This window comes from Epinephelus lanceolatus, chromosome 17 (genome assembly GCF_041903045.1).
Source record: "Epinephelus lanceolatus isolate andai-2023 chromosome 17, ASM4190304v1, whole genome shotgun sequence".
Classification (NCBI taxonomy): Eukaryota; Metazoa; Chordata; class Actinopteri; order Perciformes; family Serranidae; genus Epinephelus; species Epinephelus lanceolatus.
Window position 1 is genome coordinate 2,601,909 of NC_135750.1, and position 25,585 is coordinate 2,627,493.

At 43.6% G+C, this 25,585-nt stretch overlaps 3 protein-coding genes across 3 annotated transcripts in view; all 3 read left to right on the forward strand.

Moving 5' to 3' along the window:
• Positions 1 to 25,585, forward strand: part of LOC144467503 (uncharacterized) — a 57,378-nt gene that overhangs the window by 3,000 nt on the left and 28,793 nt on the right. Inside the window, exons 3-4 of the mRNA XM_078176313.1 lie at positions 8,892 to 9,023; positions 10,720 to 10,833. Of these exons, the coding sequence (XP_078032439.1) occupies positions 8,892 to 9,023; positions 10,720 to 10,833 (246 nt within the window). The remainder of the gene's footprint in view (positions 1 to 8,891; positions 9,024 to 10,719; positions 10,834 to 25,585) is intronic.
• LOC144467499 (NLR family CARD domain-containing protein 3-like) lies at positions 11,121 to 13,446 on the forward strand. The gene is made up of 2 exons (XM_078176309.1): positions 11,121 to 11,462; positions 11,624 to 13,446. The coding sequence occupies exons 1-2, from the start codon at positions 11,426 to 11,428 to the stop codon at positions 13,429 to 13,431; spliced, it is 1,845 nt and encodes a 614-aa protein (XP_078032435.1). The 5' UTR covers positions 11,121 to 11,425; the 3' UTR covers positions 13,432 to 13,446.
• On the forward strand, positions 13,921 to 17,270 carry LOC144467500 (neoverrucotoxin subunit alpha-like). The gene is made up of 3 exons (XM_078176310.1): positions 13,921 to 14,239; positions 15,421 to 15,467; positions 15,590 to 17,270. Exons 1-3 carry the CDS (start codon positions 14,040 to 14,042, stop codon positions 16,138 to 16,140), a joined length of 798 nt encoding a protein of 265 aa, XP_078032436.1. The 5' UTR covers positions 13,921 to 14,039; the 3' UTR covers positions 16,141 to 17,270.

A 25,585-nucleotide genomic window follows, 5' to 3' on the forward strand; every position in this document is an offset into this window, starting at 1 on the left:
AACTGTATTCGGGCTCGGGTCGGATTCGGTCAGCTTTCAGTGAAAATGTAGTGTAACAATAAATAAAATCCTATTGTCTGTCCTGTTTATTGCTTGGGCACTGTTATTTACGTGACAACACCTGAACATAACACACACAGACACACATTGGCTGTTTGTTTCTACCTCTCTCCTCGCTGGAAGCCTCGGACCTCCCACCGCTAGCCTCCGCCTTGATTAAACGCTGAAAATAAAATAAAAGACGGAGACAGGTTTTTCCTATTTTATCTTATTTTGTTTTATGTCTCCCTCTCCTCTCGCTGGAAGCGTTGGACCTCCCGCCTCCCGCTCCCATCTCAAACATGGAGGTCTCCCTCTCCGCTGAGCACCCACGGCGCACGCCCGGGTGGGACAGAAATATGCGGCCCATGCCGCACTCTAACACACACACACACACAAACACATGGAAAACCGGACATTTATAAAAAAAACCCGGACGCCTGGACGGGACGTGAAAAGTGGACATGTCCGGGCAAAAGAGGACGTTTGGTCAGCCTAGCTTCGCCTCCTCGCCTGAGCCTCTCCAACCGCTCTGCGGTTCTGTCTGGGGATGATCCGGCTCCGTCTCGTCGCAACCTGGACCCCTCTCCAAGCACGGCTTCCTCTCCTCCGGCAGCAGGCGGTGGTCGGCCGGTAGCTCTCCGCTCCGCTGAGGGGCCACATCGGCAGCTGTCTTCCCGGGCAACGACCTCTGCATCTCGGCGTAAGATGATCCTCCTCACGGGACTGGTGCTGCTGCCTCGCCGCAACACTCGTCTGCTCGGACTCCTCTCCCGGTGACCCCAGCACACGGTCCGGACGCTGACCGCCCGCTGCCTTCCCCCGGTGAGCCGCAGCCGTCCTCTCCTCGTCCCCTCTTCCCCCCAACCACTCTGATAGTGAGAAACATCCCTTTCTTTAACGCTGCCACTCGCTGTTTCCCTGGAGCCACAGTCCCGGTCCTCCTGGATAAGCTCCCGGGGCTGCTGCGCTCACTACCGTCCTCCATAAACCGAGTGGTAATACATGATGGGACGAACGATTTAGCTTGCCAACAGTCTGAGCTTATACCAAAAAGGATTTCAGTGCCCTTTTTAACTTTTTAAGCAGCTGTGGAAAGTCTGTTTTTATCTCCTGCCCGATCCCCACACTTGGGCTTGGAGTGTGCCGCTTCTCGAGGACCCTCTCTCTCCACACCTGGCTTCTGTCCGCCTGCAATGTCCGTGGCCTTGGTTTTATTGACAATTTTAATCTGTTTTGGAACCGGTCTTCCTTCTTCAGGACCGACGGACTTCACCCCAACAGGCTGGGTAGCCACATGCTATCCTCAAACATTCAGCACGCTGTTCAGTAGTGGCACCGAGTACTGTTCCCCCTGCCAGCTCCCCCTACCGGTCTCATTTGTCACCAACACTCTCACCAGAAACATTCCCGATAGAGACCATCATAAGGTACAGAGCACCCCGTCCACACAGCAAACCTCGTGACAATAACATCCTGCACCCCACTTCTATACATCGCACAGGTGATGATGAGCGCATGTTCGGCACGAACATTAACTTGGCCGTGCTGAACGTGCGCTCTCTTTTAAATAAAACTTTTATTATAAATGACCTGATTTTAGAGAATAATATTGACAGTATTTTAACAGAAACATGGCTTGGCACTGACGCACCACTTGTTCTCACTGAGGCCTGCCCAGCACATTTTAACTTTTTATTCTCTACTAAGGGGGGTAAAAAAGGAGGTGGAACTGCATCTAGAACCAAAAATATGCTGCACTCAAATGAAGTTTCTTTTAACAGCTACACATCATTTGAGCATCATGCCTTTGTTTTTAGCAGCCCTCCTATTCTCTGCATCACAGTTTACAGACCACCCCACCATTCTACCTCTTTTATCAGTGAATTCTCAGAATTATTATCAATCATACACACCACCTTTAACAGAATTTTAATAACTGGTGATTTTAATTTACATGTTGATAATACCTCTGATCCAATGTCAAGAGAATTTTTAAACCTTTTAACCTGCAAGGATTTTAAGCACGTCACACAGCCAACTCACAACAGAGGGCACACCCTGGACCTGGTCATAACCTATGGCCTGACCACTGGTGTGTCCTGTGTTGTTGACCTGGCTGTGTCTGACCACTACTGTGTGTATTTTAACATCACCAGTTTTAGCCATCAGGAGGCCCCGGTGAGAACAGTGAGGAAACGCTACCTAACTTCTGAAGTGGCTGCAAATTTATGGAGCTTTATCCCTATCTTTATTCAAGAGAGTGGTCTATCAGTTTGAGAGCATTATTTATTGATTTCACGTTCAAAAACCCTGCCCTCACACTCAAATAGCCTCTGCTTGTGCTTGGATCTACTCTGTTTCTGCTCAAACTGTGTGCTCGCACTCAGACACCATGTTGCTCGCACTCAGACACCATGTTGCTCGCACAGATTTCCTGCTCGAGCTTCGGCTTTTCTCCTCGCGCTCAAACTGTTTCTGTGCGCTCGCGGAATTTCTGCTCTCAGATTTTTGCCCTGCGCTTGGAATTTTTTGTGTTACAACCCTGTTAAAATCCCCCAACCAATAGAATGCCAGATTTACTTGTTGACCAATGAAATGATCCCTGCCTCCTTGTGGACGCGCTCGCTTTAGTTTTAGAGCGTCCCATCCGGGCAGGTACTCTTTAACCGGGTTCATCCACTCCCACCCTCTTCCCCTGTCAGGAGTTATTTTTCAACAGTCACCGGCTCACTATACATTATCCCTTACATATACTGTATATATGTATATATTTAAGCAATATCTCACGAGAGGGAGTGATGTACTGTATATCGTCACGGCCGTGATTCGGTCATGGGCACTATGAAGACAATTACAGCCGTGATGATATAGGCCTACATTACACCGTCACGACCTCGAGTGTGATTATGCATTTGTGCAACAGTTCAACAACAGCTTAAACAGCAATGCTGAGTAAGGAAATGTTAACAAAAGGTGATGAAATAAATTATTTAAGTATGTTATGTAGCTCCGCGAAAAACCCCAGTTCCCCCAGTCTGTTGCTAGGCAACGCAGCACACACGCCAGAGCGATAGATAGATAGATGTTCTCTTTATTGCTCTGACACACGCCAGGAACTCACAAACTACTTTGTATTTACATTGATCTGCAACTGCATAACTTCGTCCAGTTCGGCTGATGAAACGTTGGCAAACCTGGATGTTGGCACGGCCGGACTCAAACACACCTGGAGGTCTGCACTGAAGAGTCCTGGCTTTCCTTTTCCTCGTCCTCTCCTGACGACCACTCATAATTCAATTCAAATGTAATTTTGGGGAAAATATCCATCTTCTTGGTGTAACGCTATAGTGTCAGTTTGCATCAATGTAGCGAGTGTGACAGCTGGTTAATTAACGGTTATATTTATAACACCTGTGAGCGGAGTGATTTTACTGTTACATGTCCCAGTGATGTTATACTCTATATCAGCACTAACCCCAGATAGCACATCTGGCCAATGTTGGCCCGATTTATCAAGTTTGGATGGTTAAGACGTAGCAGGGAAAGCGTTTGCTCATTGCCAAGATGTCGCTGAGATGTCAGCCTTTTTTTTTCAGCATTTCAGCTGTCTTTTAGCCAGATTGAAGGCTTTGGGTCCGTCACTCTGCTTAATTTAGTGTTGAAACTGTTAAATAATGGGATCCGGCATTAACTCCGTTAACTGTTAACAGCAGCTCAACAATCAGTCCTTCATCTCGGAAAAGCAGTGGTTTCAAAGCTGCGCTATTACCTGTAGCCCCCGGGTCAGTTTGCTTTGCAGAGGAGGAGACCTCGACTGATAAATTGCCCATAAAATCACATTAACAACATATCGAAGACGAAGGCATCCTTAAACTTCACTATTTGACCTCTGCGGTCCTCTCCGCTCCTCTTCCCCACACTTGAGCATCCGTCCAGGCCGCGGAGGTCAGGCCGGGGGGGCGCTGAGGTCAGGCCCAGGCGGGACCATAGGTGAGTGGATCCCAAGTCTCGAGCCCTGCCCGGGACCGCGGGTGGCAGCTCCGGGCACTTCCACTTTTAAACCAAAACGAGTGCTCATGATAACCAGATACGCAGATAACATCAACTAGGGAAAATAAAATGAAAACACCACCATTTTAGCCTGTTAGCTAACGTGAGCTAAACTAACTATCAGCTAATGAAAGATAACGTTAGCTGGTGGGGACATGTGCTAACTTATATGTGCTAACTTACACCCAGTCGTGCCTCTTTAAACGGTCACAGAATAAACAGCATAGCTATTTTCTGCCAAAGGGCAGGGTTTTTGAACGTGAAATCAATAAATAATGCTCTCAAACTGATAGACCACTCTCTTGAATAAAGATAGGGATAAAGCTACATACAAATTTTATCCAGATTTTACAGAGCACTGCTGAAATTTTACCTGCACGCTGTGATTTTATTGTGGACAATTTTAACAGTAAATTAAAGTCAACACTTGACTCAGTGGCTCCACTTTTAACAAAAACCATAAAATCAAAACCTACACCCCCGTGGAGAAATGATGCTATCAAAAAGTTGAAAAGAAAATGCAGGAGTGCAGAGAGGAGGTGGAGAAAAACTAAACTGCATTCATTACGAAATATTACGTGCACAACTCAAAACCTACAATAATACATTCAAACAGGCAAGAATATCCCACCTTTCAAAACTCATCACAGATAATAAAAACAACCCCAAATTCCTTTTATCCACCTTCGATCTTTTAACTAGCACCAATTTTAACAAACCATCCAAGATTTCAACAGATGCCCTCTGCAAGGACTTTGCAGACCACTATATCATATCATCATATGATATCAGATCCAGTCGTTTATACCAACAGAATATAATTTTTAACACACCTGGATCATTGCTTTTACCTGAGGAAACACTGAAGAGTTTTGCCCTGGTTGAGTTTTCTCCCAGGTAACCCCAACAACCTGCCTTTTAGATCTGATTCCCACATGACTTTTAAAAACATTTTATGGATTCTTTGAGGAACAGATTTTAAACATAGTAAATTACTCTCTTCAGACGGGTGTCTTCCCCGCTGCCTTCAAAACGGCGGTGGGGAAGCCCCTTCTGAAGAAGAGTAATTTAGATCCCAACATTTTTAATAATTACCGACCTGTATCCAACTTACCGTTTTTAAGTAAGATTTTAGAAAAACTGGTTTTTAACCAAGTAAATGATTTTTTAAAAAGAAATAATATTTTAGAGAAATATCAATCTTGGTACTACTGGATCTAAGCGCTGCCTTTGATACAGTAGATCACCACATTTTACTAAACAGACTCAGAAACCTGGTGGGCCTCTCTGGCACTGTTTTTAACTGGTTCAGCTCTTATCTCACAGATTGTTGTTTCTTTGTAAGTATAGATACATGTTCCTCCAGAAGGCATGAAATTAGGTGTGGGGTGCCCCAAGGGTCAATTTTAGGTTCAGTTCTTTTTAATCTATACATGCTTCCCCTTGGGGACGTCATCAGGAGGCACGGCATCAGCTTCCACAGTTACGCAGATGACACACAGTTGTACATCGCCGTGTCTCCTGATGACACAGGGCCAATTGATGCCCTTTTTAACTGCATTTTAGATATCAAGTCATGGATGGCAGTGAACTTCCTGCAGCTCAACCAGGACAAAACTGAGGTTTTAATTATTGGTCCTGAAGGCCAGAGAGAGAAACTTTTACCAAAACTACAAGATTTTAAACCTTCACAATGTGTGAAGAACCTGGGTGTCATTTTTGACTCTGAGCTTAGTTTTATTCCCCACATCAAAAATGTAACAAAGACAGGTTTTTATCATCTTAAGAATATAGCCAGAGTCCGCCCGTTTCTCTCTCAGGCTAACACGGAGGTGCTGATGCATGCTTTTATCTCTTGTTGTTTAGACTATTGTAATGCCCTGCTCTCTGGTCTTCCCAAAAAGACCATCTCTAATCTGCAGCTACTCCAAAACTCAGCCACACGAGTGCTGACGAGGTACCAGAGGGCGGGCGCACATTACACCAATCAATCAATACAATCAATCTTTATTTCAGACTCAAAAATAGGTCCATATAAAATATAAAAACAATAGACGACATACACACAACATACAAGACAGCATAAAAAAAACACACCTAAAAAACATACAAACACGCTCGCCAGTGTCTCCAGAAACTAGAATAATATCTGGTACTGCTCTTTTTAGGCATGGTTAAAGCCATAATAATTTCATTTTTAGAGTCATTTAGCCTTGCCATAAAATTAAACATAAAATTCCTGAGGACAGCATCTAAGGTGGGAACACCACTACACACAAACAGCTGACTGGCACTCATCCACCGAGGGACCTTCAGTAAAATTCGAAGTGCATCATTGTATGCTACCCGTAGCTTATGATATTTAGCCCTACTGTAGCTGCACCACAGGTGGGCAGTGTACAGTGGAGTACAATAGGCTTTAAACAAAGCAATTTTAACATCATCCGTACACATAAAAAATTTACGTGCCAACATATTAGCTTGTGCATACAGTTTACAATATTGCCTTTGAATATCATCATCATCACAAAGGTCGTCCCTGATGATGTGACCAAGATATTTGACCTTATCAACAACATTCAACTCTCTGTCTGCCAAGAAAAAAGTAGGTAATGTTCTTTTCTGGTCCTCTTTAGTCTTTACAATCATGATCACAGTCTTTTTAGAGTTAAATTTAACATCAAACTGCTTTCCATAATCTGAACAGACTCTAAGCAGTTGCTGCAAACCAGCAGAATAGGGAGACATGATGACCAAATCATCAGCATACAGTAAATGATTTACAAGCTTTTCTCCTACCATACAGCCAGTCCTACACCCTTTAAGCCTTTTAGAGAGCTCATCCATGTATAGATTAAAAAGAATAGGTGAAAGAATCCCACCCTGCCTAACCCCTTTAGTCACCAGGAAGGGCTCAGATATGACATTACCCCATCTTACTTGCATGGTTTGATGTGAGTACCAATAATGTAGAATCCGTATTAAATAAGAAGGGACCCCTCGCTCTTGTAACTTTTTAAACAATTTCCCATGATTAATGCAGTCAAAGGCTTTAGAAGCGTCCAAGAAGCACATAAACATGGTAGAGTTATGTTTACTATAGCTACTGACAGCCTCTTTCAGAGCATATATACAGATGTCAGTGCCATGTTTACTTTTAAATCCAAACTGATCATCTGTGGTGACAATATATTCATCCAACCTATCCAGCAAGATTCTTTCTATCACTTTTGATAATACACTAGCCAGAGCAATGGGCCTATAGTTGTCAGTACTGGACATCTACCCCGTTTTATCTTTAACTACTGGCACCAGCAGGACACCAGTTTTAAAATCGCTGCATTGGCTCCCCGTGTGTTTCAGGATCGATTTTAAGATTCTTTTATTAGTTTTTAAATGTCTTAACGGTCTTGGGCCATCTTATTTATCTGACCTGCTTTTATCATATCAACCCTCACGGATCCTGAGGTCCTCCAGCACTGGCCTTTTAACTGTTCCAAAAGTTAGAACAAAAACCCACGGGGAGGCTGCATTCAGTCATCATGGCCCTCACTTGTGGAATAGCCTGCCGAGAACATCAGGACTGTAGAGACTGTTGATGTTTTTAAAAGGAGGCTCAAGACTCACCTTTTTAGTTTGGCTTTTAACTGATTTCTTTTACTCTTTTAATTCTTCTATTATATTTTATTTTAATTTCTAATGCTTTTAAATGATTTATTTTTAAATCCTTATACATTTTATTATTATTAAGTTTCTAAATCTTCATTTATTTATTTATTTATTTATTATTATTTTATCTCATACTTGTTTTATCTTATTATATTGCCTTTTAGTCTTTTAGTGTTTAGCTCCAGTGTTTCCTCATGGGGGGCCTCCACGCTGAGAGGTGTACCCAATCTGCCCGCGGGGACGTCGTCCTGGAGATCCCTCTGGTCCAGAGGACTGGGAGGCTCTGCACCATGTGTGGAGTCCACCCCAGTTTATCTGGGTCGGGGTGGTCTCTGTGGCGGCGCTCCCTATGGCCGTAGGCTGTGACACCTCTCAGTGTGGATGAGCTCCCCCATAGGTGGCTCTTTCCTCACCTGGTTCCTCAGTGCCCAGCCATGTTACTGACTATACTAACCGTGTGTGTGTGTGTGTGTGTGTGTGTGTGTGTGTGTGTACGCAGGTGTGTGTGTGTGTGTGTTTATATGTGGGGGTGGGAGGGGCGGGTTTTCAATATGTATTTGTATGTATTTTTGTTGTATGTTTTTATTCTGTGAAGCACTTTGTGCTGCTTTTTTAATGCATGAAAAGTGCTAAACACATAAAGTTTGATTTGATTTGATTTGTGTTGTATATATAGTGAACGTTACATGATGTGTCTCTGTTAAAGTGTCTGAAGCAGCAGACTGAACACACGTTGCAGAAACTGTTGATACAAAAACTGTTGGAGACAAACTCTGAGATCAATCACAGCTTCAACTGTTTGTCATATGTCATGCTGTATCCATGGCAACGACTGTAGTCCTCATGTTATCCCTGTGGACTCAGCAGTGTCACAGTGTTAACAGTGAGAATTTAAACACATGACAGAGTGAGTGAAGTGTGGGGGGGCTCAGTGTGCAGGTCCACAGGGTGGAGGTTTGGATTGTGAGCTCCCCCTGGTGGTCAGTGAGGTTTACAGCTGCTCTCAGTGTTCCTGTCAGTCTGCTGTCATCCTGTAGGATTCTACTTCTCCTGTTGATAGCTGCTGATACTGAGGCTGAAGACTGAAAACTGAATTTCCCTCCCTGCTGCTCTTCCTCTCTGTGTGCTAGGATCCATCAGAGACCAGACTCCCCTCGACCTGAACCTGAACCTGAACCTGACCCCAGCTGTGTGTCCCCCAAGTCTGACCAGTCACATGAACATGGCATCGATGTTAAAGGACGAAAAGTCTCTGCTGCACGGTAAGCTGACATTAAATGTTAAATGAACCTGACAGCTTCCCAGTATAACTGGTCTTGTCTCCATCATCTCCATCATCTCCATCATCTCCATGCCCCAAGCCTCGCTTTCCGTCATCTAAAAGTCACTCAGGAAGCGAGTACAGTCTCAACACAGTCTCTTCCACGGTCCATATCCCACTCAGTCAATCTCCACTCAAAACACAAAATCCATCATGTAACTTTAGCCTCCCTCCATTGTCCCAACAACTGTGGCCTAATGCTAAAAGAATTCTCTCATGTCAGTCGTCATGCTCACTGCTCCGTCAACACGAGCTCTCTTCTGGAGGCCATCATTACCCCCAAAGAATACAATAAAGAAAACTCTGAAACGTTAACACACCTGTTCTTTTTCTCAATCTGTAGAGTTTAAGACTGTTGCATCACCACCACCCACTGGATTGCAACACTTTCACAGAGCAAACTATTTACAGTGTCCATTCAAATAGATCCCAATCAAGACATCTTACGTTTTGTAATCCAGACCCAATTATGATCTGCCAGGCAGTCGTAGTTGGAAATCCAACAGGAGTGGACGAAAGTGTTAAGAAGAAAACTGTGCAGGGCGAGCCCGGTCTCACTCCAAAGTCGTCAAAATCCGGCAATTGGGCAGTGACTTGTGGTGTCAAAAACCAACCAAAAAAGGCGTTTACCATTGGCATTATATGGGGCTGGATGCCATTATACTTTCACGGCGCACGACGACCTCAGGGGGAAATGCAACGGGACGAAGACCAAAGTTACGGTGGTGAAAGTCCTACTGGGATGGGCAGGGAGGGGTGGTGGATGGATTCAGCAAACTCCACCTTTCACCAGAGAGAGCGGTGTTCATGTCCCATAAGATTCCAGAGACAAACACTGTTCTTCATTCTAAACTTAACCACATGTTTTTGATGCCTAAACCCAACTATGTGTTTGTTGTTGAAGGAAAAAAAACGTCAGTTCACAGTGTTGTACTGTTGTAGTGTGTTTTTTTTAAAAGAGACTATATGTAGACGTTAAGTTTTCTGTGAAAACAGACAATGGACATGATGTCCGAGAACGTGAACAACCAACGCACTCAGGGTGCCTTGTGTGTTGTATGTGGACGAGGAATGTCCGTGACCAAACGTGGATATGTGACGCAGTCGGAGTGAGAAATGTGTTGGCAAGGCTCTAGTATTGTGATAAAGATGTTGGTCAAGATGTTCAGTGACTGTGCTGTCCTGACATCAGTAGAGAGTTCATTCCACCACAGAGGAACCAGAACAGAAAAGAGTCTTGACCCAGATCAAAGACCACACCACCAGGGACAGGGCAGCTAAACGTCCAGAGGTAAAGGAGGAGGGTAGGGTTTGATGGCTTGTTAGTATGAAGGACCAGCTGCAGAGGTCTGAAGACAAGCTGCAGTTCAACAAGACAAAGATTTAGCACTATCTGAAACTGACCCTGCACTCAGATGTGCTGCGTCCAAAACCCAAAACAGGCCACAGTTTCAATTGGAGTGGCAGCTCAACAGTGTGAAGTCTTAGCACATCTGACTGACAACACACTGGTTAAACATTCACATATACTGAATACAAACAAGCACTGAGATAAAATAACTTTTATTATCCAATAAAACCAGTGAAATCAGAGACAGAAATCTTGTATGTTCAGTAAATGTCAGTGTTTCTATCAGTTTCCAGCAGCAGAGAGAAAAGTCCCCTGTACCCAGCTGTGTGTCCATGAAAAGTGATCGGTCTATGGATCGTTTTGATGAATTCAAAGATGGACGTCCTTCTTATGACCCACTGTAAGTTCTTAATTTAGGTTCAACAGATGGATTTGATGTGAGACAGATACAGAATTGGTTGCGCATCATTTGTTTGCATCTCGTCTTCTACAGAAAGCTGCAAGCAGCAATACCAGAGGCCAAACAGTTGGCTCGTTCCAAACAGGCACTGCACTAATTCTTTCTAATTCCTCCACAGAGTGGACCAGGAGAGCTCAGAGGTTCCCAGTGGTCAGTCTGCCCAGCAGCATCAAACACACCTGGACTCCATATTTATGGTCTGTACATGTACAACTACTACTTTGACATCTATTCTGTTCACAATCATCTCCATGCTGCACTTTTTACACCAGTGGATTGTCAGTGTGTCCAACATGGATCTGATGTTTGAGTGTGTCATTCATATAATATTCTGTTCCAGCTGCTGGAGGAGAACATCCTCACTTTTGTGAAGAACGAGCTGAAGAAGATCCAGAAGGTTCTGAGTTCAGATTACCCAGAATGCTTAGAGAGTCAGAGGGAGGATGAGGAGGTGTTGGATGGGGAGGATGAAGAGCAGAGGAGGAGCAGCAGAGAGGCATTTGTGAAGATCACACTGAACTTCCTGAGGAGAATGAAGCAGGAGGAGCTGGCTGACTGTCTGCAGAGCAGTAAGAGGATTTCTATAAAGATTTAACATGATGGATAAATGGGACGTTTACTAATGTCTCAAGAGACGGACCAAAATATATTCATATACTCATTCTTTGAGGAAATGACATGTTGAAATATTTTCTTTGTCTTACTGATCTTCTTTGTTGTGTTCATTCAGGAAGTTATTCTGCAGTCTGTCAGCGTAAACTGAAATCTAACCTGCAGAAGAAGTTCCAGTGTGTGTTTGAGGGGATCGCTAAAGCAGGAAACCCAACCCTTCTGAATCAGATCTACACAGAGCTCTACATCACAGAGGGAGGGACTGCAGAGGTCAATGATGAACATGAGGTCAGACAGATTGAAACAGCATCCAGGAAACCACACAGACCAGAAACAACCATCAGACAAGAAGATATCTTTAAAGCCTCACCTGGAAGAGACGAACCAATCAGAACAGTGATGACAAAGGGAGTGGCTGGCATTGGGAAAACAGTCTTAACACAGAAGTTCACTCTGGACTGGGCTGAAGACAAAGCCAACCAGGACATACAGTTGACATTTCCATTCACTTTCAGAGAGCTGAATGTGCTGAAAGAGAAAAAGTACAACTTGGTGGAACTTGTTCATCACTTCTTTACTGAAACCAAAGAAGCAGGAATCTGCAGGTTTGAAGAGTTCCAGGTTGTGTTCATCTTTGACGGTCTGGATGAGTGTCGACTTCCTCTGGACTTCCACAAGAATGAGATCCTGACTGATGTTACAGAGTCCACCTCAGTGGATGTGCTGCTGACAAACCTCATCAGGGGGAAACTGCTTCCCTCTGCTCGCCTCTGGATAACCACACGACCTGCAGCAGCCAATCAGATCCCTCCTGACTGTGTTGACATGGTGACAGAGGTCAGAGGGTTCACTGACCCACAGAAGGAGGAGTACTTCAGGAAGAGATTCAGAGATGAGGAGCAGGCCAGCAGAATCATCTCCCACATCAAGACATCACGAAGCCTCCACATCATGTGCCACATCCCAGTCTTCTGCTGGATCACTGCTACAGTTCTGGAGGATGTGATGAAGACCAGAGAGGAAGGAGAGCTGCCCAAGACCCTGACTGAGATGTACATCCACTTCCTGGTGGTTCAGACCAAAGTGAAGAACATCAAGTATGATGGAGGAGCTGAGACAGATCATCACTGGAGTAAAAAGAGCAGGAAGATGATTAAGTCTCTGGGAAAACTGGCTTTTGATCAGCTGCAGAAAGGCAACCTGATCTTCTATGAATCAGACCTGACAGAGTGTGGCATCGATATCAGAGCAGCCTCAGTGTACTCAGGAGTGTTCACACAGATCTTTAAAGAGGAGAGAGGACTGTACCAGGACAAGGTGTTCTGCTTCGTCCATCTCACTGTTCAGGAGTTTCTGGCTGCTCTTCATGTCCATCTGACCTTCATCAACTCTGGAGTCAATCTGATGGAAGAACAACAAACAACATCCCGGTGGTCTAAAGTCTTCAAAGACAAACAGAATCTGAAGTATCTCCACCAGAGTGCTGTGGACAAGGCCTTACAGAGTCCAAATGGACACCTGGACTTGTTCCTCCGCTTCCTCCTGGGTCTCTCACTGCAGACCAATCAGAGACACCTAGGAGGTCTGCTGAGACAGACAGGAAGTAGCTCACAGACCAATCAGGAAACAGTCGAGTACATCAAGAAGAAGATCAACCAGGATCTGTCTGCTGAGAGAAGCATCAATCTGTTCCACTGTCTGAATGAACTGAATGATCGTTCTCTAGTGGAGGAGATCCGACAGTCCCTGAGTTCAGGACGTCTCTCCACAGATAAACTGTCTCCTGCTCAGTGGTCAGCTCTGGTCTTCATCTTACTGTCATCAGAAGAAGATCTGGACGTGTTTGACCTGAAGAAATACTCTGCTTCAGAGGAGGCTCTTCTGAGGCTGCTGCCAGTGGTCAAAGCCTCCAACAAAGCTCTGTAAGTACAGAGACAGTTGGATTCATATATCATAACTTAAATGCTCTGTTGTCTTTTGAAGTTACTCTCTTCTTATTTCTTTATTATATCGTCTCTTCAGACTGAGTGGTTGTAACCTCTCAGAGAGAAGCTGTGAAGCTCTGTCCTCAGTTCTCAGCTCCCAGTCCTCCAGTCTGAGACACCTGGACCTGAGTAACAACCACCTGAAGGATTCAGGAGTGAAGCTTCTGTCTGATGGACTGAAGAGTTCACACTGTACACTGGAAACTCTCAGGTCAGGATTCATCAACATGTTCAACTGATGGCCACTTAAATCTTGATTTATATTAGTTGATAAACTCATAACCATCACAGGATTGTCTCTGCTGATATGATTTCAAACCAGTTGTCTTTTGTGTTTCAGTCTCTTTCCATCAACATGTTCTATCTTGTTTTTTTCTCTGTTGTTGGAACTTGAAATATCAGAGAGGAATCAGTAATGTTGTCAGATAGCTGGTGGACATTAGTGGGTGTTTGGTTGGGACTAGAAAAAAGTCAGTAATAATGTTGATGTAACCCCACAGTAGGCGACAGTATGGCAGTACTGTGGTACCCACCCTCACATTATGTGACATGTGTGTTGTTTTGTGTGTTTGCAGTGTGTCAGGCTGTCTGATCACAGAGGAAGGCTGTGCTTCTCTGGCCTCAGCTCTGAGCTCCAACCCCTCCCATCTGAGAGAGCTGGACCTGAGCTACAATCATCCAGGAGACTCAGGGGTGAAGCTGCTGTCGGCTGGACTGAAGGATCCACACTGGAGACTGGACACTCTCAGGTATGAAGAGGCCTGCTGCAGCCACACACACTCAGTCTGATAGAGGAGGTAGAGCTGGAAACTTTGTCTCTGTCACACTGTCAGCCTGGCTCATATGACCCTGACACACCAAGCTGACCTCAAACAACCACAGCTGATAAACACTGACTCATCAAACTGTTTGTGTCCCACATCAGACCATCAATACAGACACAAGTAGTCAGGGAACAGTAGCCAGGATGGGCCAAAACAGGGAGGGAAGGTGATGAAATGTTTCTGGAGCCTTGTCTTGTTTCAACATTGGATAATAGGACAGTGGTGTATCCTGACACGTTGGAGGTTCATGGTGGGTTGACGTGTGTCATTGTGGTCATGCTGCAGGTTTGTGGGCTCATATGAAACTATAGTGGGGGATGTTTTGGTCTTCATCATCTGACACCAGTGGGTGTCATCATAATGGGAATGTTTCCTGATTTAAAAGGAGTTCAGCTTCACCTGGATTTGGTTTGTTTTGCACTGACAGAGAGTTCCCTGGCTGATAAGAGTCGACTTGTAGTGGGACTCACCACAGAAACTAAAGGTGACAGTCAGCCACAGACGCTCAATGAAGAACTAACAGCTGATTGTGGACGTGGTGTGTCAGAGACCAAAGAGCTTTATTTAGAACTGGACCAACATTATGGGGAAACAGGCAGTGCACTGTGGCTGCAGATGGACTTTGACTGTCATATTTTATATCCAGATTACAGATGATAAAAACCAGTGCTGACTGTTGCTAGGAGACAGGATGTGAACAGCAACCCTAACCCATCCAACCATCCACCCCGACCTCCTCCATCAGAGGTTGTGTCTCTTTTACTTGTGACAGACAACAGTCATTATGACACAAACAAAGGAGGTCACTCATCAGGAGTAAAACAGGTGGTTTCAAAGCTCCAATAATCAATACTTGTATATTGACAATGGATCAGCTGACTGTAATGGTCAAGTGTTGTGTGGTGGTGATGAACCCACAGTAAACTGTTGAAACACCACCTGCTCAGGTACACTGAACTAAAACAATATCAGCTGATTAATAATAAGTGATGACCATGTCAGTCCATGTGGAGACAATAACAAAGCTGTGTGTATGAGAGTGATGTAATGTCCATGTTTCCATGGTGAAAGAGGAAGTGCTGCTCTGACCCCCCTCCTCCTTTCAGGGTGGAGCCTGCTGGAGTCCGATGGTTGACACCAGGTCTGAGGAAGTGTAAGTGTGTTTTTCATTTGATCTTCAAACTGTGACATCACTCATTCAAATCTCTGATGTCATCATCAGAGTGATGACAGATGAATAACTGCAGCTGTATTGTGTCTTCTTCTCTCCATCAGATTCCTGTGAACTCACAATCGACACAAACACAGTGAACAGAGAGATCAAACTGTCTGACAACAACAGGAAGGTGACACATGTAGAGAAGGATCAGTCATATCCTGATCATCCAGACAGATTTGACTACTGGCCTCAGCTGCTGTGTAGAACTGGTCTGACTGGTCGCTGTTACTGGGAGGTCGAGTGTAGAGGAGAGGTTTATATATCAGTGAGTTACAGAGGAATCAGGAGGAGAGGACACAGAACTGACTGTGTGTTTGGAAGGAATGATCAGTCCTGGAGTCTGATCTGCTCTGATGGTCGTTACTATGTCAGGAACAATAACAGAGAAACATACACCTCTTCTTCTTCCTCCTCCTCCTCCTCCTCCTCCTCCTCTGGTAGAGTAGCAGTGTATGTGGACTGTCCTGCTGGTACTCTGTCCTTCTTCACAGTCTCCTCTGACACACTGATCCACCTCCACACCTTCAACACCACATTCACTGAACCTCTTTATCCTGGGTTTGGGTTCTTGTCACCTTGTTCCTCAGTGTCTCTGTGTTCTCTGTAGGAGGGAGAGTCTCCTCCTGTTAGAGAAACTTTCTCACTGCTGAACAGATAGTTCAGTCTGTACAGGACTTGTTGAGAACAAAATGACATAACAACAGTCAGTGGGAACCAAAATCATCAACCCACTGAAGGCTGGATTCAAAATCACACCGAAAATCAAAGTAAAACATCATCAACTCATCATGTGACTCAGTAGTGTGTACGGCCCCCGCCGGCACCAATGGTGGACCTGCCAGTTCTGGTGTTCTCTGGTGAATGATGGAGCTGCACGGTGCTGGGCTGTGAGCACAGGTCCCACTAGAGGACGTGGGGCCCTCATGCCACCCTCATGGAGTCTGTTTCTGACAGTGTGGTCAGAAACATGCACACCAGTAGCCTGCTGGAGGTCATGTTGTAGGGCTCTGGCAGTGCTCCTCCTGTTCCTCCTCACACAAAGGAGCAGATAGCGGTCCTGCTGCTGGGTTGATGCCCTTCTACGGCCCTGTCCAGCTCTCCTGGTGTAACGGCCGGTCTCCTGGTATCTGGTCTCAACCTGATTGGCCTGCAGGTACGGCCTCATGCTACCAGTAGTGCCAAGGACACTAGCAGAAGACCAAACTAGAGAAGAATCAGTCAGGAAGGATAAGGAGAGAGCAACTGTCTGTGGACACCACATGTAAAACCATTCCCTTTTTGGGGGGTGTCTTGCTTTTGCCTCTCCATTGCACCTGTTGTCACTTTGATTTGCACCAAAGCAGCTGAAACTGATTCACAATCACTTGCGCTTCCTGAATGGACACATTGATATCCCTGAAGTTTAACTGACTTCCTGTTACACTGTGACCATTGAGTGTTCCCTTCAGTTTTTGAGCAGTGTAAATATCTTCATAACACAAGTTGTAAATAATTTAGGAATGTAATATAATTAGAAAATTGGGTTGTAAAATTATCTTAATTGTTGTATGTAACTATATATACATTTAAGAAATTGTGCAAATAGTTTAAGTTAATAGAAGAAAAGTGAAAGAGGGGTAGGAACATATAAGTTTTACTTCTACCTACTCCTTTTAGAACATTTCTGGGGGGGTTTTGTTTTTCATTTCTTGTTGTCACAACATTGTTTTAAACTTTGGTTCGAAATAAAGTCATTCATTCATTCATTAATTCATTCATTCATTCATTGTCCACAGAAAAAAAAATATTTTTAATGAAATAATTTGAACTAATTAATATTTGTTAACAGGCTTTAAACACCTTTTTAAAATGATTATTAAAACAATGGCTTTAATGACGAATAATTTTAAAGTATATTTTCCACTCAGGCCTCTTGTGCCACTGCCCCACAGAACACTCATTCAGAGTGTTACATTTTTAACATAACTGTACTATGACTTCTTAAAGTTTTTTCAACATTATATACGATCAGAGGTTTAGGGGTGCTGAGCACCCAGAGTGCTGGCCGGCCAGGCGAGAGAAATTTCACTGTTTTGTACATTTTAACGCAATTTCGGACCATCATTCCCACATTTGTGAAAGAAAACCATAACACTTTGTGGGTAGGGGAAACTCTGTGACTAAACCATCAAATCTCAGAGGAACATGTGGTACTTTTACTGCACTACATCTCAGAGGAACATGTGGTACTTTTACTGCACTACATCTCAGAGGAACATGTGGTACTTTTACTGCACTACATTCATCTGACAGCTTCAGTTACTGTTCAGAGGAAAGTCTCCTCACAGCCACACAGCTGTTTTCAATCACTTATTAGACCTGTAGTCAGGTGGTGGCTCGGTGAAGTTGTACTGGGAATGTTTGTGCACAAATGACTGGGTCTCTCAGGTCAGTCTGTGCTGTCTGAATAAAGACACTCATTCGAGATGAGCCAGGCTTGCGCAGATTCGATCTCTGGTGATTGCCACACAATGCATGACGGTTAGATTTGTGTCCGACTTCATCCCGACTTGCTCTGATGTCATGCAAAAGTGGACATTAATAATCTCACAAGACAGCCGCAGTTTTTAGAGCCAGGCACTGCAGCTGCTCTCCACCAACTGCAAGACCCAGGGCATTATGGGAAACGCCTGGCTCTCACCTGATCTAGCAGCTGATTGGTTTAGATGTTGACTCAACAAGATGATGTTTAATATAAACTTTTCTGTTTTGTTGAATTTCAGAGTTTTAGATGTTATTTGTCAGATTTGCAGGTTTATTCTGGGAACAGAAAACATGCTGTGTGACTGATGGTGATGTTTAGTCGCCAGAGACTAAATACATTCATCATAAACTAAACACAGTCTGTTGTATATTAAAGGGCCAGTGTGTAATATTTGGCATGGTTTATTGTCAATCTGAATCTGAATCTGAATATTTTACCCATTAATATGTTTATACAAGTGTATGATCGCTATAAAATAAAATTTGTTTGGTTTTCGTAGCCTTATAATTATGCTTTTATATATATATATATATATATATATATATATATATATATATATATATATATATATATATAGCAAGGGCCTTGCTTTAGAGAGATCGCCATCTTGCGCCGCCATGTATGTACGGCAGACCGAGAGGACAATCCAGCCCGCCAGAGAACGCGTTTCGCGTGTATAAATAAACCAACGAAGACAGCGGAAGGAAGGAAGAAGGAGGAGGAAACAGCAGAGAGTGTTAGTAGTTCGTTGATAGAGAGTAGTGAAAAGTTTTTTTAGTTATAAAGTTTGCGAATGGACCACACTTACCACGCAACAGGAGAGAATGAACCCGAACTGTCATCTGCGAGGAAAAGAAGACGCAACTTCACTCCTTGTGATGCACTCTCTGCGGCGCTTTTCCTCCTGATGATATATCTCCCCAACAATGGTAGCAGTAGCACCGAATCCCATTCTGTGCATTCAGCCTCTCTTCTCACCCGCTCAGCATCAAACACATGGAGTTCCTCATCTGTATGCTCCGGCTCAAACAGGTATGGCTCTGGGTCTGTGTCCGCTACAAGAAACTCTTCAAAATCGCGTTCAAAGTCGTCCATTGCAGCTACTATAGTCCGGAGATATTGCTAGGCTAAATAAATAGCTGAGCTCTGTTTACAGGCTACGCTGTCAGTCAGTGTGCGGGCTGGAGATTGGTGGAGCAGAGAGGGGAGGGGGGTCCCCACTCAGAATGGTAAACGAGTATGTGTGTAAAGTTATGAAGTGTGTCTGTTACGCTAGAAGAGTCAGAGTTTGGGACGGAGTCTTTTACCCCCTGGAGTGTTACCGGAGTTTTTGGAGTGCTCAAATAAACGGGCCTTTTTCCCGAACGCTCCTCTGGTCTCCTGCTCGTGAGGGATTCATTACAATATCGTAACATGGTTTAGATTTCTAAATAAATATTCACCTCATCGCTAGATAGACCTACTCCTGAAAAACTCGTGCGCAAGGCTTTTTGTCCCTACGAGGCCACCGTCATTTACCCGACGGGAGGGGTGAGCGAGTGAGCCCTGCAATCTAGAATTTGACCACTGATGTCACTGTTTTCAACCCATTTTACACACTGGCCCTTTAACACTGGATTGTTTTAATTACTGAAGTATTTAGCATCACAGATAGGGCTTGGCGGTATACCGGTTTGTACCGAAAACCGGTATTTATTTTTGTTATGATATGAATTTTTCATATACTGCAATACCGGTGAATAGCCCAAACAACATCCGGAACATGTGCGGCGGGAAAGTGTTTCAGCGGGGACCCATTTCACCGTTGCACACCACAGGCACGCTTTGATCTTTTCCTTAGCATAGAAAAGTTTAGAGGCGAGAATGGCTGCTGGAGAGAGTCCTGAACGCAAAGCAACTGTACATGATGACCCAGAAGAACTCATACCAAAAAGAGCAGTGTTTCCCCCTATATGCAGCTAGCAGCGGCGCACCGCCGTTTACAGTTCTCCTCTGTCCTCTGTATCGCGCACGGCGGAGTTTCGCCCCGATGTGCACGCACACACACACACACACAGACAAAGCGCACACACACAGGTGAGCACACTAGAGCACGGCTCGGGCCGCATTTTCCTGACCGAAGACGACCCGTCCCGAGTCCGAGACAGTTATGGCCGGGCTCCACCGGGCACGTCAGCGGCGCGACACGTCTGCAGCGCGAGTCCCGTAGCAGCTCGCCCCCTGTTAATCAATTACAGCTGCTCCACCGGCAACAGGAGCTGCAACTCTCTATTTTACGTGGCTCTTCTATTTTTGTCGCGCTACGCTCCCCTACACTACCCTCCAGCAGATAAAAACTACATGAAATAGTGTGCTAAATGAGCACAATGTGTTTTTAAATGAATAAACCATTATCAGAGGTGATATGTGATGATTTTTTTCATGCATTTACCCATGTTTATCCGTGTGTAAATGTCCGTGGCGGACATTTGAAAGCGAGTAGATGACAAACAGTACAGTAAACTTGTAGATAACTCAAATATATTTAATAACTTAGGTGGAAAATGCTTTAACATTTCATGCAGACTACATGCAGCCTCTCGGCTCAGCAAACGGTAAACAACCCCGCTGGCTTCTCTACGTGTGGCTTCTGTACGCAGTCAGTGGAGCCCAAATGAATGGAGCGGAGCGTGTGTTGTGTTCAGGCGTTGTCAGGTAAATAACAAATTCCGGCACTTGAATAGGCCATAGCACAACACAGCAGCATGTCAAGTTGGCCGAACCTGAGCAAAAGACCATGAAATACCGTGAAACTGATATGATTTTTTCTTAAAACCGTGATATGAAAATTTTGTCATACCGCCCAGCCCTAATCACAGAGACTGGTGGTCAGTGGGATGTGAGGAATCTTAAAAATCATCTGTACAGATGTGAAGCCCTGACTGTATCTGACTGATCTTTGATGAAAGCTGTTGTCTTGTGTTTCTTTCCTCTGTGTTTGAATGTTAGGCTGATGTTCTTAATTTTAATTTAATTTAATAATTTATTTACATGAGAATTCATGTAAAATGAAGGTTGAGGTTGGTGACAGGATTTGTGTTTCTGTGACTTCCTGTACGGACTGAAGACTGCTGGAAACTGTCGGGAAACTGTTTGACCTCATTGCAACTTTTTGTCACCGCCTCTTGCTGCAGCCGCCTGATCTTGTTCACTTTCCAGGCGAGGCGCAATTCATCTCAAACAAGACTACTGCTTTTATTCAAGTTGTGTTCAGCAAGCTAAACTCTACACAACAGTGTCTGCAAAGGTTTCTGCACCATCATCTGTTCCCCATTCATCTACATATACAAGAGCACAAAGTGACAAAGAGCGCCGTGCATGGATCCTCTAAACTATCTGCTGTCAAAGCAGCTCTTTACAAGTCATCATGACTTTTGCACAGATACTGAATTTGATCCTGAAAGACTCTTGTTGTTGCTGTGAGGAGGTTTATATTCACACTAACATTTAATCCTGTGAACGCAGCTCACGTTGAGACTCAGTCCAACTGGTTAGACTGCATACTTTCACAGTGAAGTCAGAACTCACACTCTGATGAAGGATTCACACGGACTGATCGGAGTTGAAGTTGAAGTGACACTCAGACCTGCTGAGGACAGAAGAGAGCTGAACACTAATGAAGTTCATGCCTGAAAGTTCAGTAAGTGGAGGAATGATTGGTTTTCATGATGTCATTGATTGTTGTGGTTAGAGAAACAGTTGAATTGATGGTGAACCTGTGACTATTTAAAGCTGTGAAACAAGATGGCCGCCTGTGTGAGTGGGCAGAGAGAAACTGTTAAGTTTGAAGTTCAGATGAAGTGTTGCTCTGAATGAGAGGATGAGTTCAGTCTGATCTGAAGGTGGGAGGTGGACGAGCACTAGGACCCAGCAGGGATCAGAGGGCTCACCTGGTGAAACACACCTGAGAGACTGAGGATGAACTCTGTCTGCTCTCAGTCCTTTAATGCTCATTTCTCCATCAGTTTTTTCCAAGTGTGTTTAATGAGCCAAAGATGGAATTACATATATCATATTGTAGTGTCAGTGCTCATTTCAATTTACTTGATAGAGCTCCCAAATAATACGTTCACAGATGTGGGAAATTGTTGTAAAAACAAAACAAAACAAAACATAGACACAATAAATGTGCATAAACTAAATAAAGGGAGGAAACATGAAACAGACCAAAGTCAAAGTACAGGACTGAACCTCTTCTGTTCCCCTATCTCTTTTCCTTGTGTCACTCATTAAAGGGGAACTAATGTTTTTTTCAACCTGGGCCCTATTTTCAGATCTACTTTTGTCTAAATGACATGTTCCTCTGCCTGTTGCTGCTCCCTCTCTCTCCTCGTCCGCTCTTCAGTTTCAATGAGCTCTGCGTCCGTGTGCATCCGTGTACGTCCGTGTACTCCGTGTTCAAATAAATACGGGAGGTGGTCAAATTCAAATGGCTCATCCAGATCCAGTTGGTCAAAATCGGGTAAAAATTCAGACATGTTTGTTGTGGCAAGTCAAAACACTCACTCAGAGAGTGAAAGTCTGGCTCTGAAATCTCACGTCACATATTGTAGGTAGGCACCATTGATCCTTTCCATGATATGAGTAGTAGGTTTTTTTTTGCTGTAATGATACAGTCAGAGAGGAACTTTTGTTGTGCAGTGGAGAGCTGCCTTAATGCTTCAGATACACCCAAAATGATTAATATAGGCTGTGATTCTGGTGAAATATTATATATAATTTCTGAGATGTTGTTGAAGACATCAGTCCAAAAAGATGCGACCTTGGGGCACAAAACAAATCTACGAGAAAGAGTTGCCTCTGAGGAATGACATTTGTCACAAGTTGGTGACATGTATAGATATATGTTGTGTATTTTTACCTTGGAGTAATGGTGATTATGGAGACAGTGAACATTTGTGTATGTGTCCAAGGCTTTCATCCCATATGTCATCTGGTATTTGAATACATATTTGTTTCATCCAGCTGGCTTTATATCTTTTAGAAGTTGGAGATGCTGATGATAACAGGGTGTCATATAGGTAGGAGATGAAATAGTCTTGATATGGTGACATTTTAGGACAGTTGTCCATTGTTGATTGCCTCTCAATTTCTGTTAAATTTAAACATAGATCCTTGATACTATGGATTCCTAAGTCGCTCCATGTGCAGAAGGTTTTATCTAGAATGAATGGCATGAAAGTGTGTTTTTTTGCAATTCAATTTTCAATTTTATTTTCAATTTTATTTATAAAGCCCAATATCACAAATCACAATTTGCCTAACAGGGCTTTACAGCAATGGGAAGAACACGATAAGTTGGCTTAAGATTGGAGTGGGATTTGATCTGCTTCCATATATGTATTAAATTATGTATGATAAGATTATAATTGTATATCAATGGGAGTGAGAGCGAGGAGTATATCACCAATGGAGTGGGGAAAACAATATTCTTGCTCAGTTTTTAACCAGTTAGGCTGAGAGATTGATGTATCTAGCAAAAATGTAAAGGGCTTAATAACAGAGGTCCAATAGTACAGCATGGAATTTGAAAGAGTTAGTCCTCCTTTAGAATTGTATTAGTGTAGAAGTTTCCTACTTATCCTATTGGTTTTGTAATTCCACAAGAGGGAGATTGTGATGGAGTGTTATCTCTCAAAGAATGCCTCTGTCAAAAACAAAACAAGGAAATTTTGAATTAGGTTTAATATTTGAGGTAAAATTCTCATCTTAATGGAGTTTACTGTGCTGATTTTTTAAAAGATTTTTTTTGGGACATTTTAGCCTTTAATCGATAGGACAGTCAAGCGTGAGGGGAAGAGAGAGAGAGTGATATGCAGCAAAGGGCCACAGGCTGGAGTCAAACCCGGGCCGCTGCAGGTACTGTGTAGCACTCATGGGCTGCAGGCAGGTCGGCCCGAGCTTCATACTGGAGAAATGTCACATATTGAACATCCTATCACTCATTTAGGCAAAAGTAGATCAGAAAATAGGGCCCAGGGTGAAAAAAACATTAGTTCCCCTTTAAGGTGGCTTTTGGAGTCGATGTCTGAAGCTGAAATCATTGACAAATTGATGGTATTTGTGACCCGTTCTCATTCCTAAGTCATAACATATTGCTGCTTTGCAGTCGCCCTCCATGTATATATAATACGTGCTAGGTATCCTTCTGCATCTGCTGTTTACATTCCAGGATGCTGCTACCAGCGCCGGGATGTCAACATAAGCACTTGGTTAGGTTTAGAAAAAAAACGTCAACGTTTGGCTCCAAGGGAAGAGAACACCAGCCTACTGGGTGAAAGTCCTGGGTTTGTTGGACCCATCCACCACACCTCCAGCCCAGCCTATCAGGATTTTTTTGCTATTTCAGTTTATCATAATACCACCACCACAGGTGCCCTCCTGCCAACCGGCGGCGTATCATAACACCACCACAGGTTCCACTGGACCACTTTACACACTGACGCGACCTGGCATCATACCGCCCTGAAAGGTGGCTGATGCCCAAATCACTTACAAAGCAGCAGTATTTTATGACTTTGGAATGGGTTGTGAATATTGTGTAATAAGTAATGTTGACATACATCTGGGTTCACTTAATCAGTTGTGTCAAATTCTGAGTAATAATTAATGTAATCTGTATAACCATGAATCAAAGCTTACTAAGACACTTTCATCAACCAAAGCTCATTTGGCTAATTGTATCAAGTACTCAGTAATAAGTTATGTCACCCGTAAAAACATAAATCAAGGCACATTTAGATAATTGCATCAAATACTAAGCGATAAGTAAAGTGACCTGTTTAACCATAAATCAAAGCTTATTTAGGTGCCTGCATCAATTTCTAATAAGTAATGTGACCTATATGAACATAGATCAGAGCTCACTTTTGCTTAACCCATATTTAACCAGGTAAGTCCTGCTGACATCAACAATCTCTTTTTCAAGAAAGACCTGGCCAAGACAGCAGCGTAAGAAAAAGTTACAGACAAACAACACAATAAAAAAACATAAAAGATATACAGTAATATGCAGAAATATTACGCCTTCGCACAATGACAAGAACCAACTGTCGCATTCATCCTTGTACTTATGAGAGCTTTAAAAACAGACAGAGACCAGTTGATGTTGCTTCAACTCTTTTTGAAGACTATTCCAAGTGAGAGGAGCAGAGCTCCTAAAAGCTTTTTTTCCAAGCTCAAACAAACACAACTAAGTCTTGAGATCTCAGACTGTAGCTGCAGTCAGATCTCTGCTCAATTAAAGTACAATTGTATAAATGAACAAATACCAGTGACTGAGCCTACGAAAGGTCAAAGATGGCCGGCCAGCCTTGGACACGTACAGTGATGAGTGAGTGCTCTACAATTTGTGACAAATCTCAGTGCACTATAATATTCAGTATCTAACACATGCAAACAATGTGCAGATGCATTCATGTACAACAGATCAGATGGATGCTTGCAGCTCTTCTTTAGCCGTAGCTAAAGCCAAAACTCGGGTCAACAT

What these genes read in the sequence shown, in the direction of transcription:
- LOC144467499 (XM_078176309.1), top strand. Translation starts at nt 11,426, where the DNA reads ATGAAGCAGGAGGAGCTGGCTGACTGTCTGCAGAGCA. An exon ending in GGCTGACTGTCTGCAGAGCA is followed by an intron (nt 11,463 to 11,623) that starts GTAAGAGGATTT and finishes GTGTTCATTCAG; the next exon opens with GAAGTTATTCTGCAGTCTGT.
- LOC144467500 (XM_078176310.1), top strand. Translation starts at nt 14,040, where the DNA reads ATGTGTGTTGTTTTGTGTGTTTGCAGTGTGTCAGGCTGTCTGATCACA. An exon ending in TGGAGACTGGACACTCTCAG is followed by an intron (nt 14,240 to 15,420) that starts GTATGAAGAGGC and finishes TCCTCCTTTCAG; the next exon opens with GGTGGAGCCTGCTGGAGTCC. An exon ending in GACACCAGGTCTGAGGAAGT is followed by an intron (nt 15,468 to 15,589) that starts GTAAGTGTGTTT and finishes TCTCTCCATCAG; the next exon opens with ATTCCTGTGAACTCACAATC.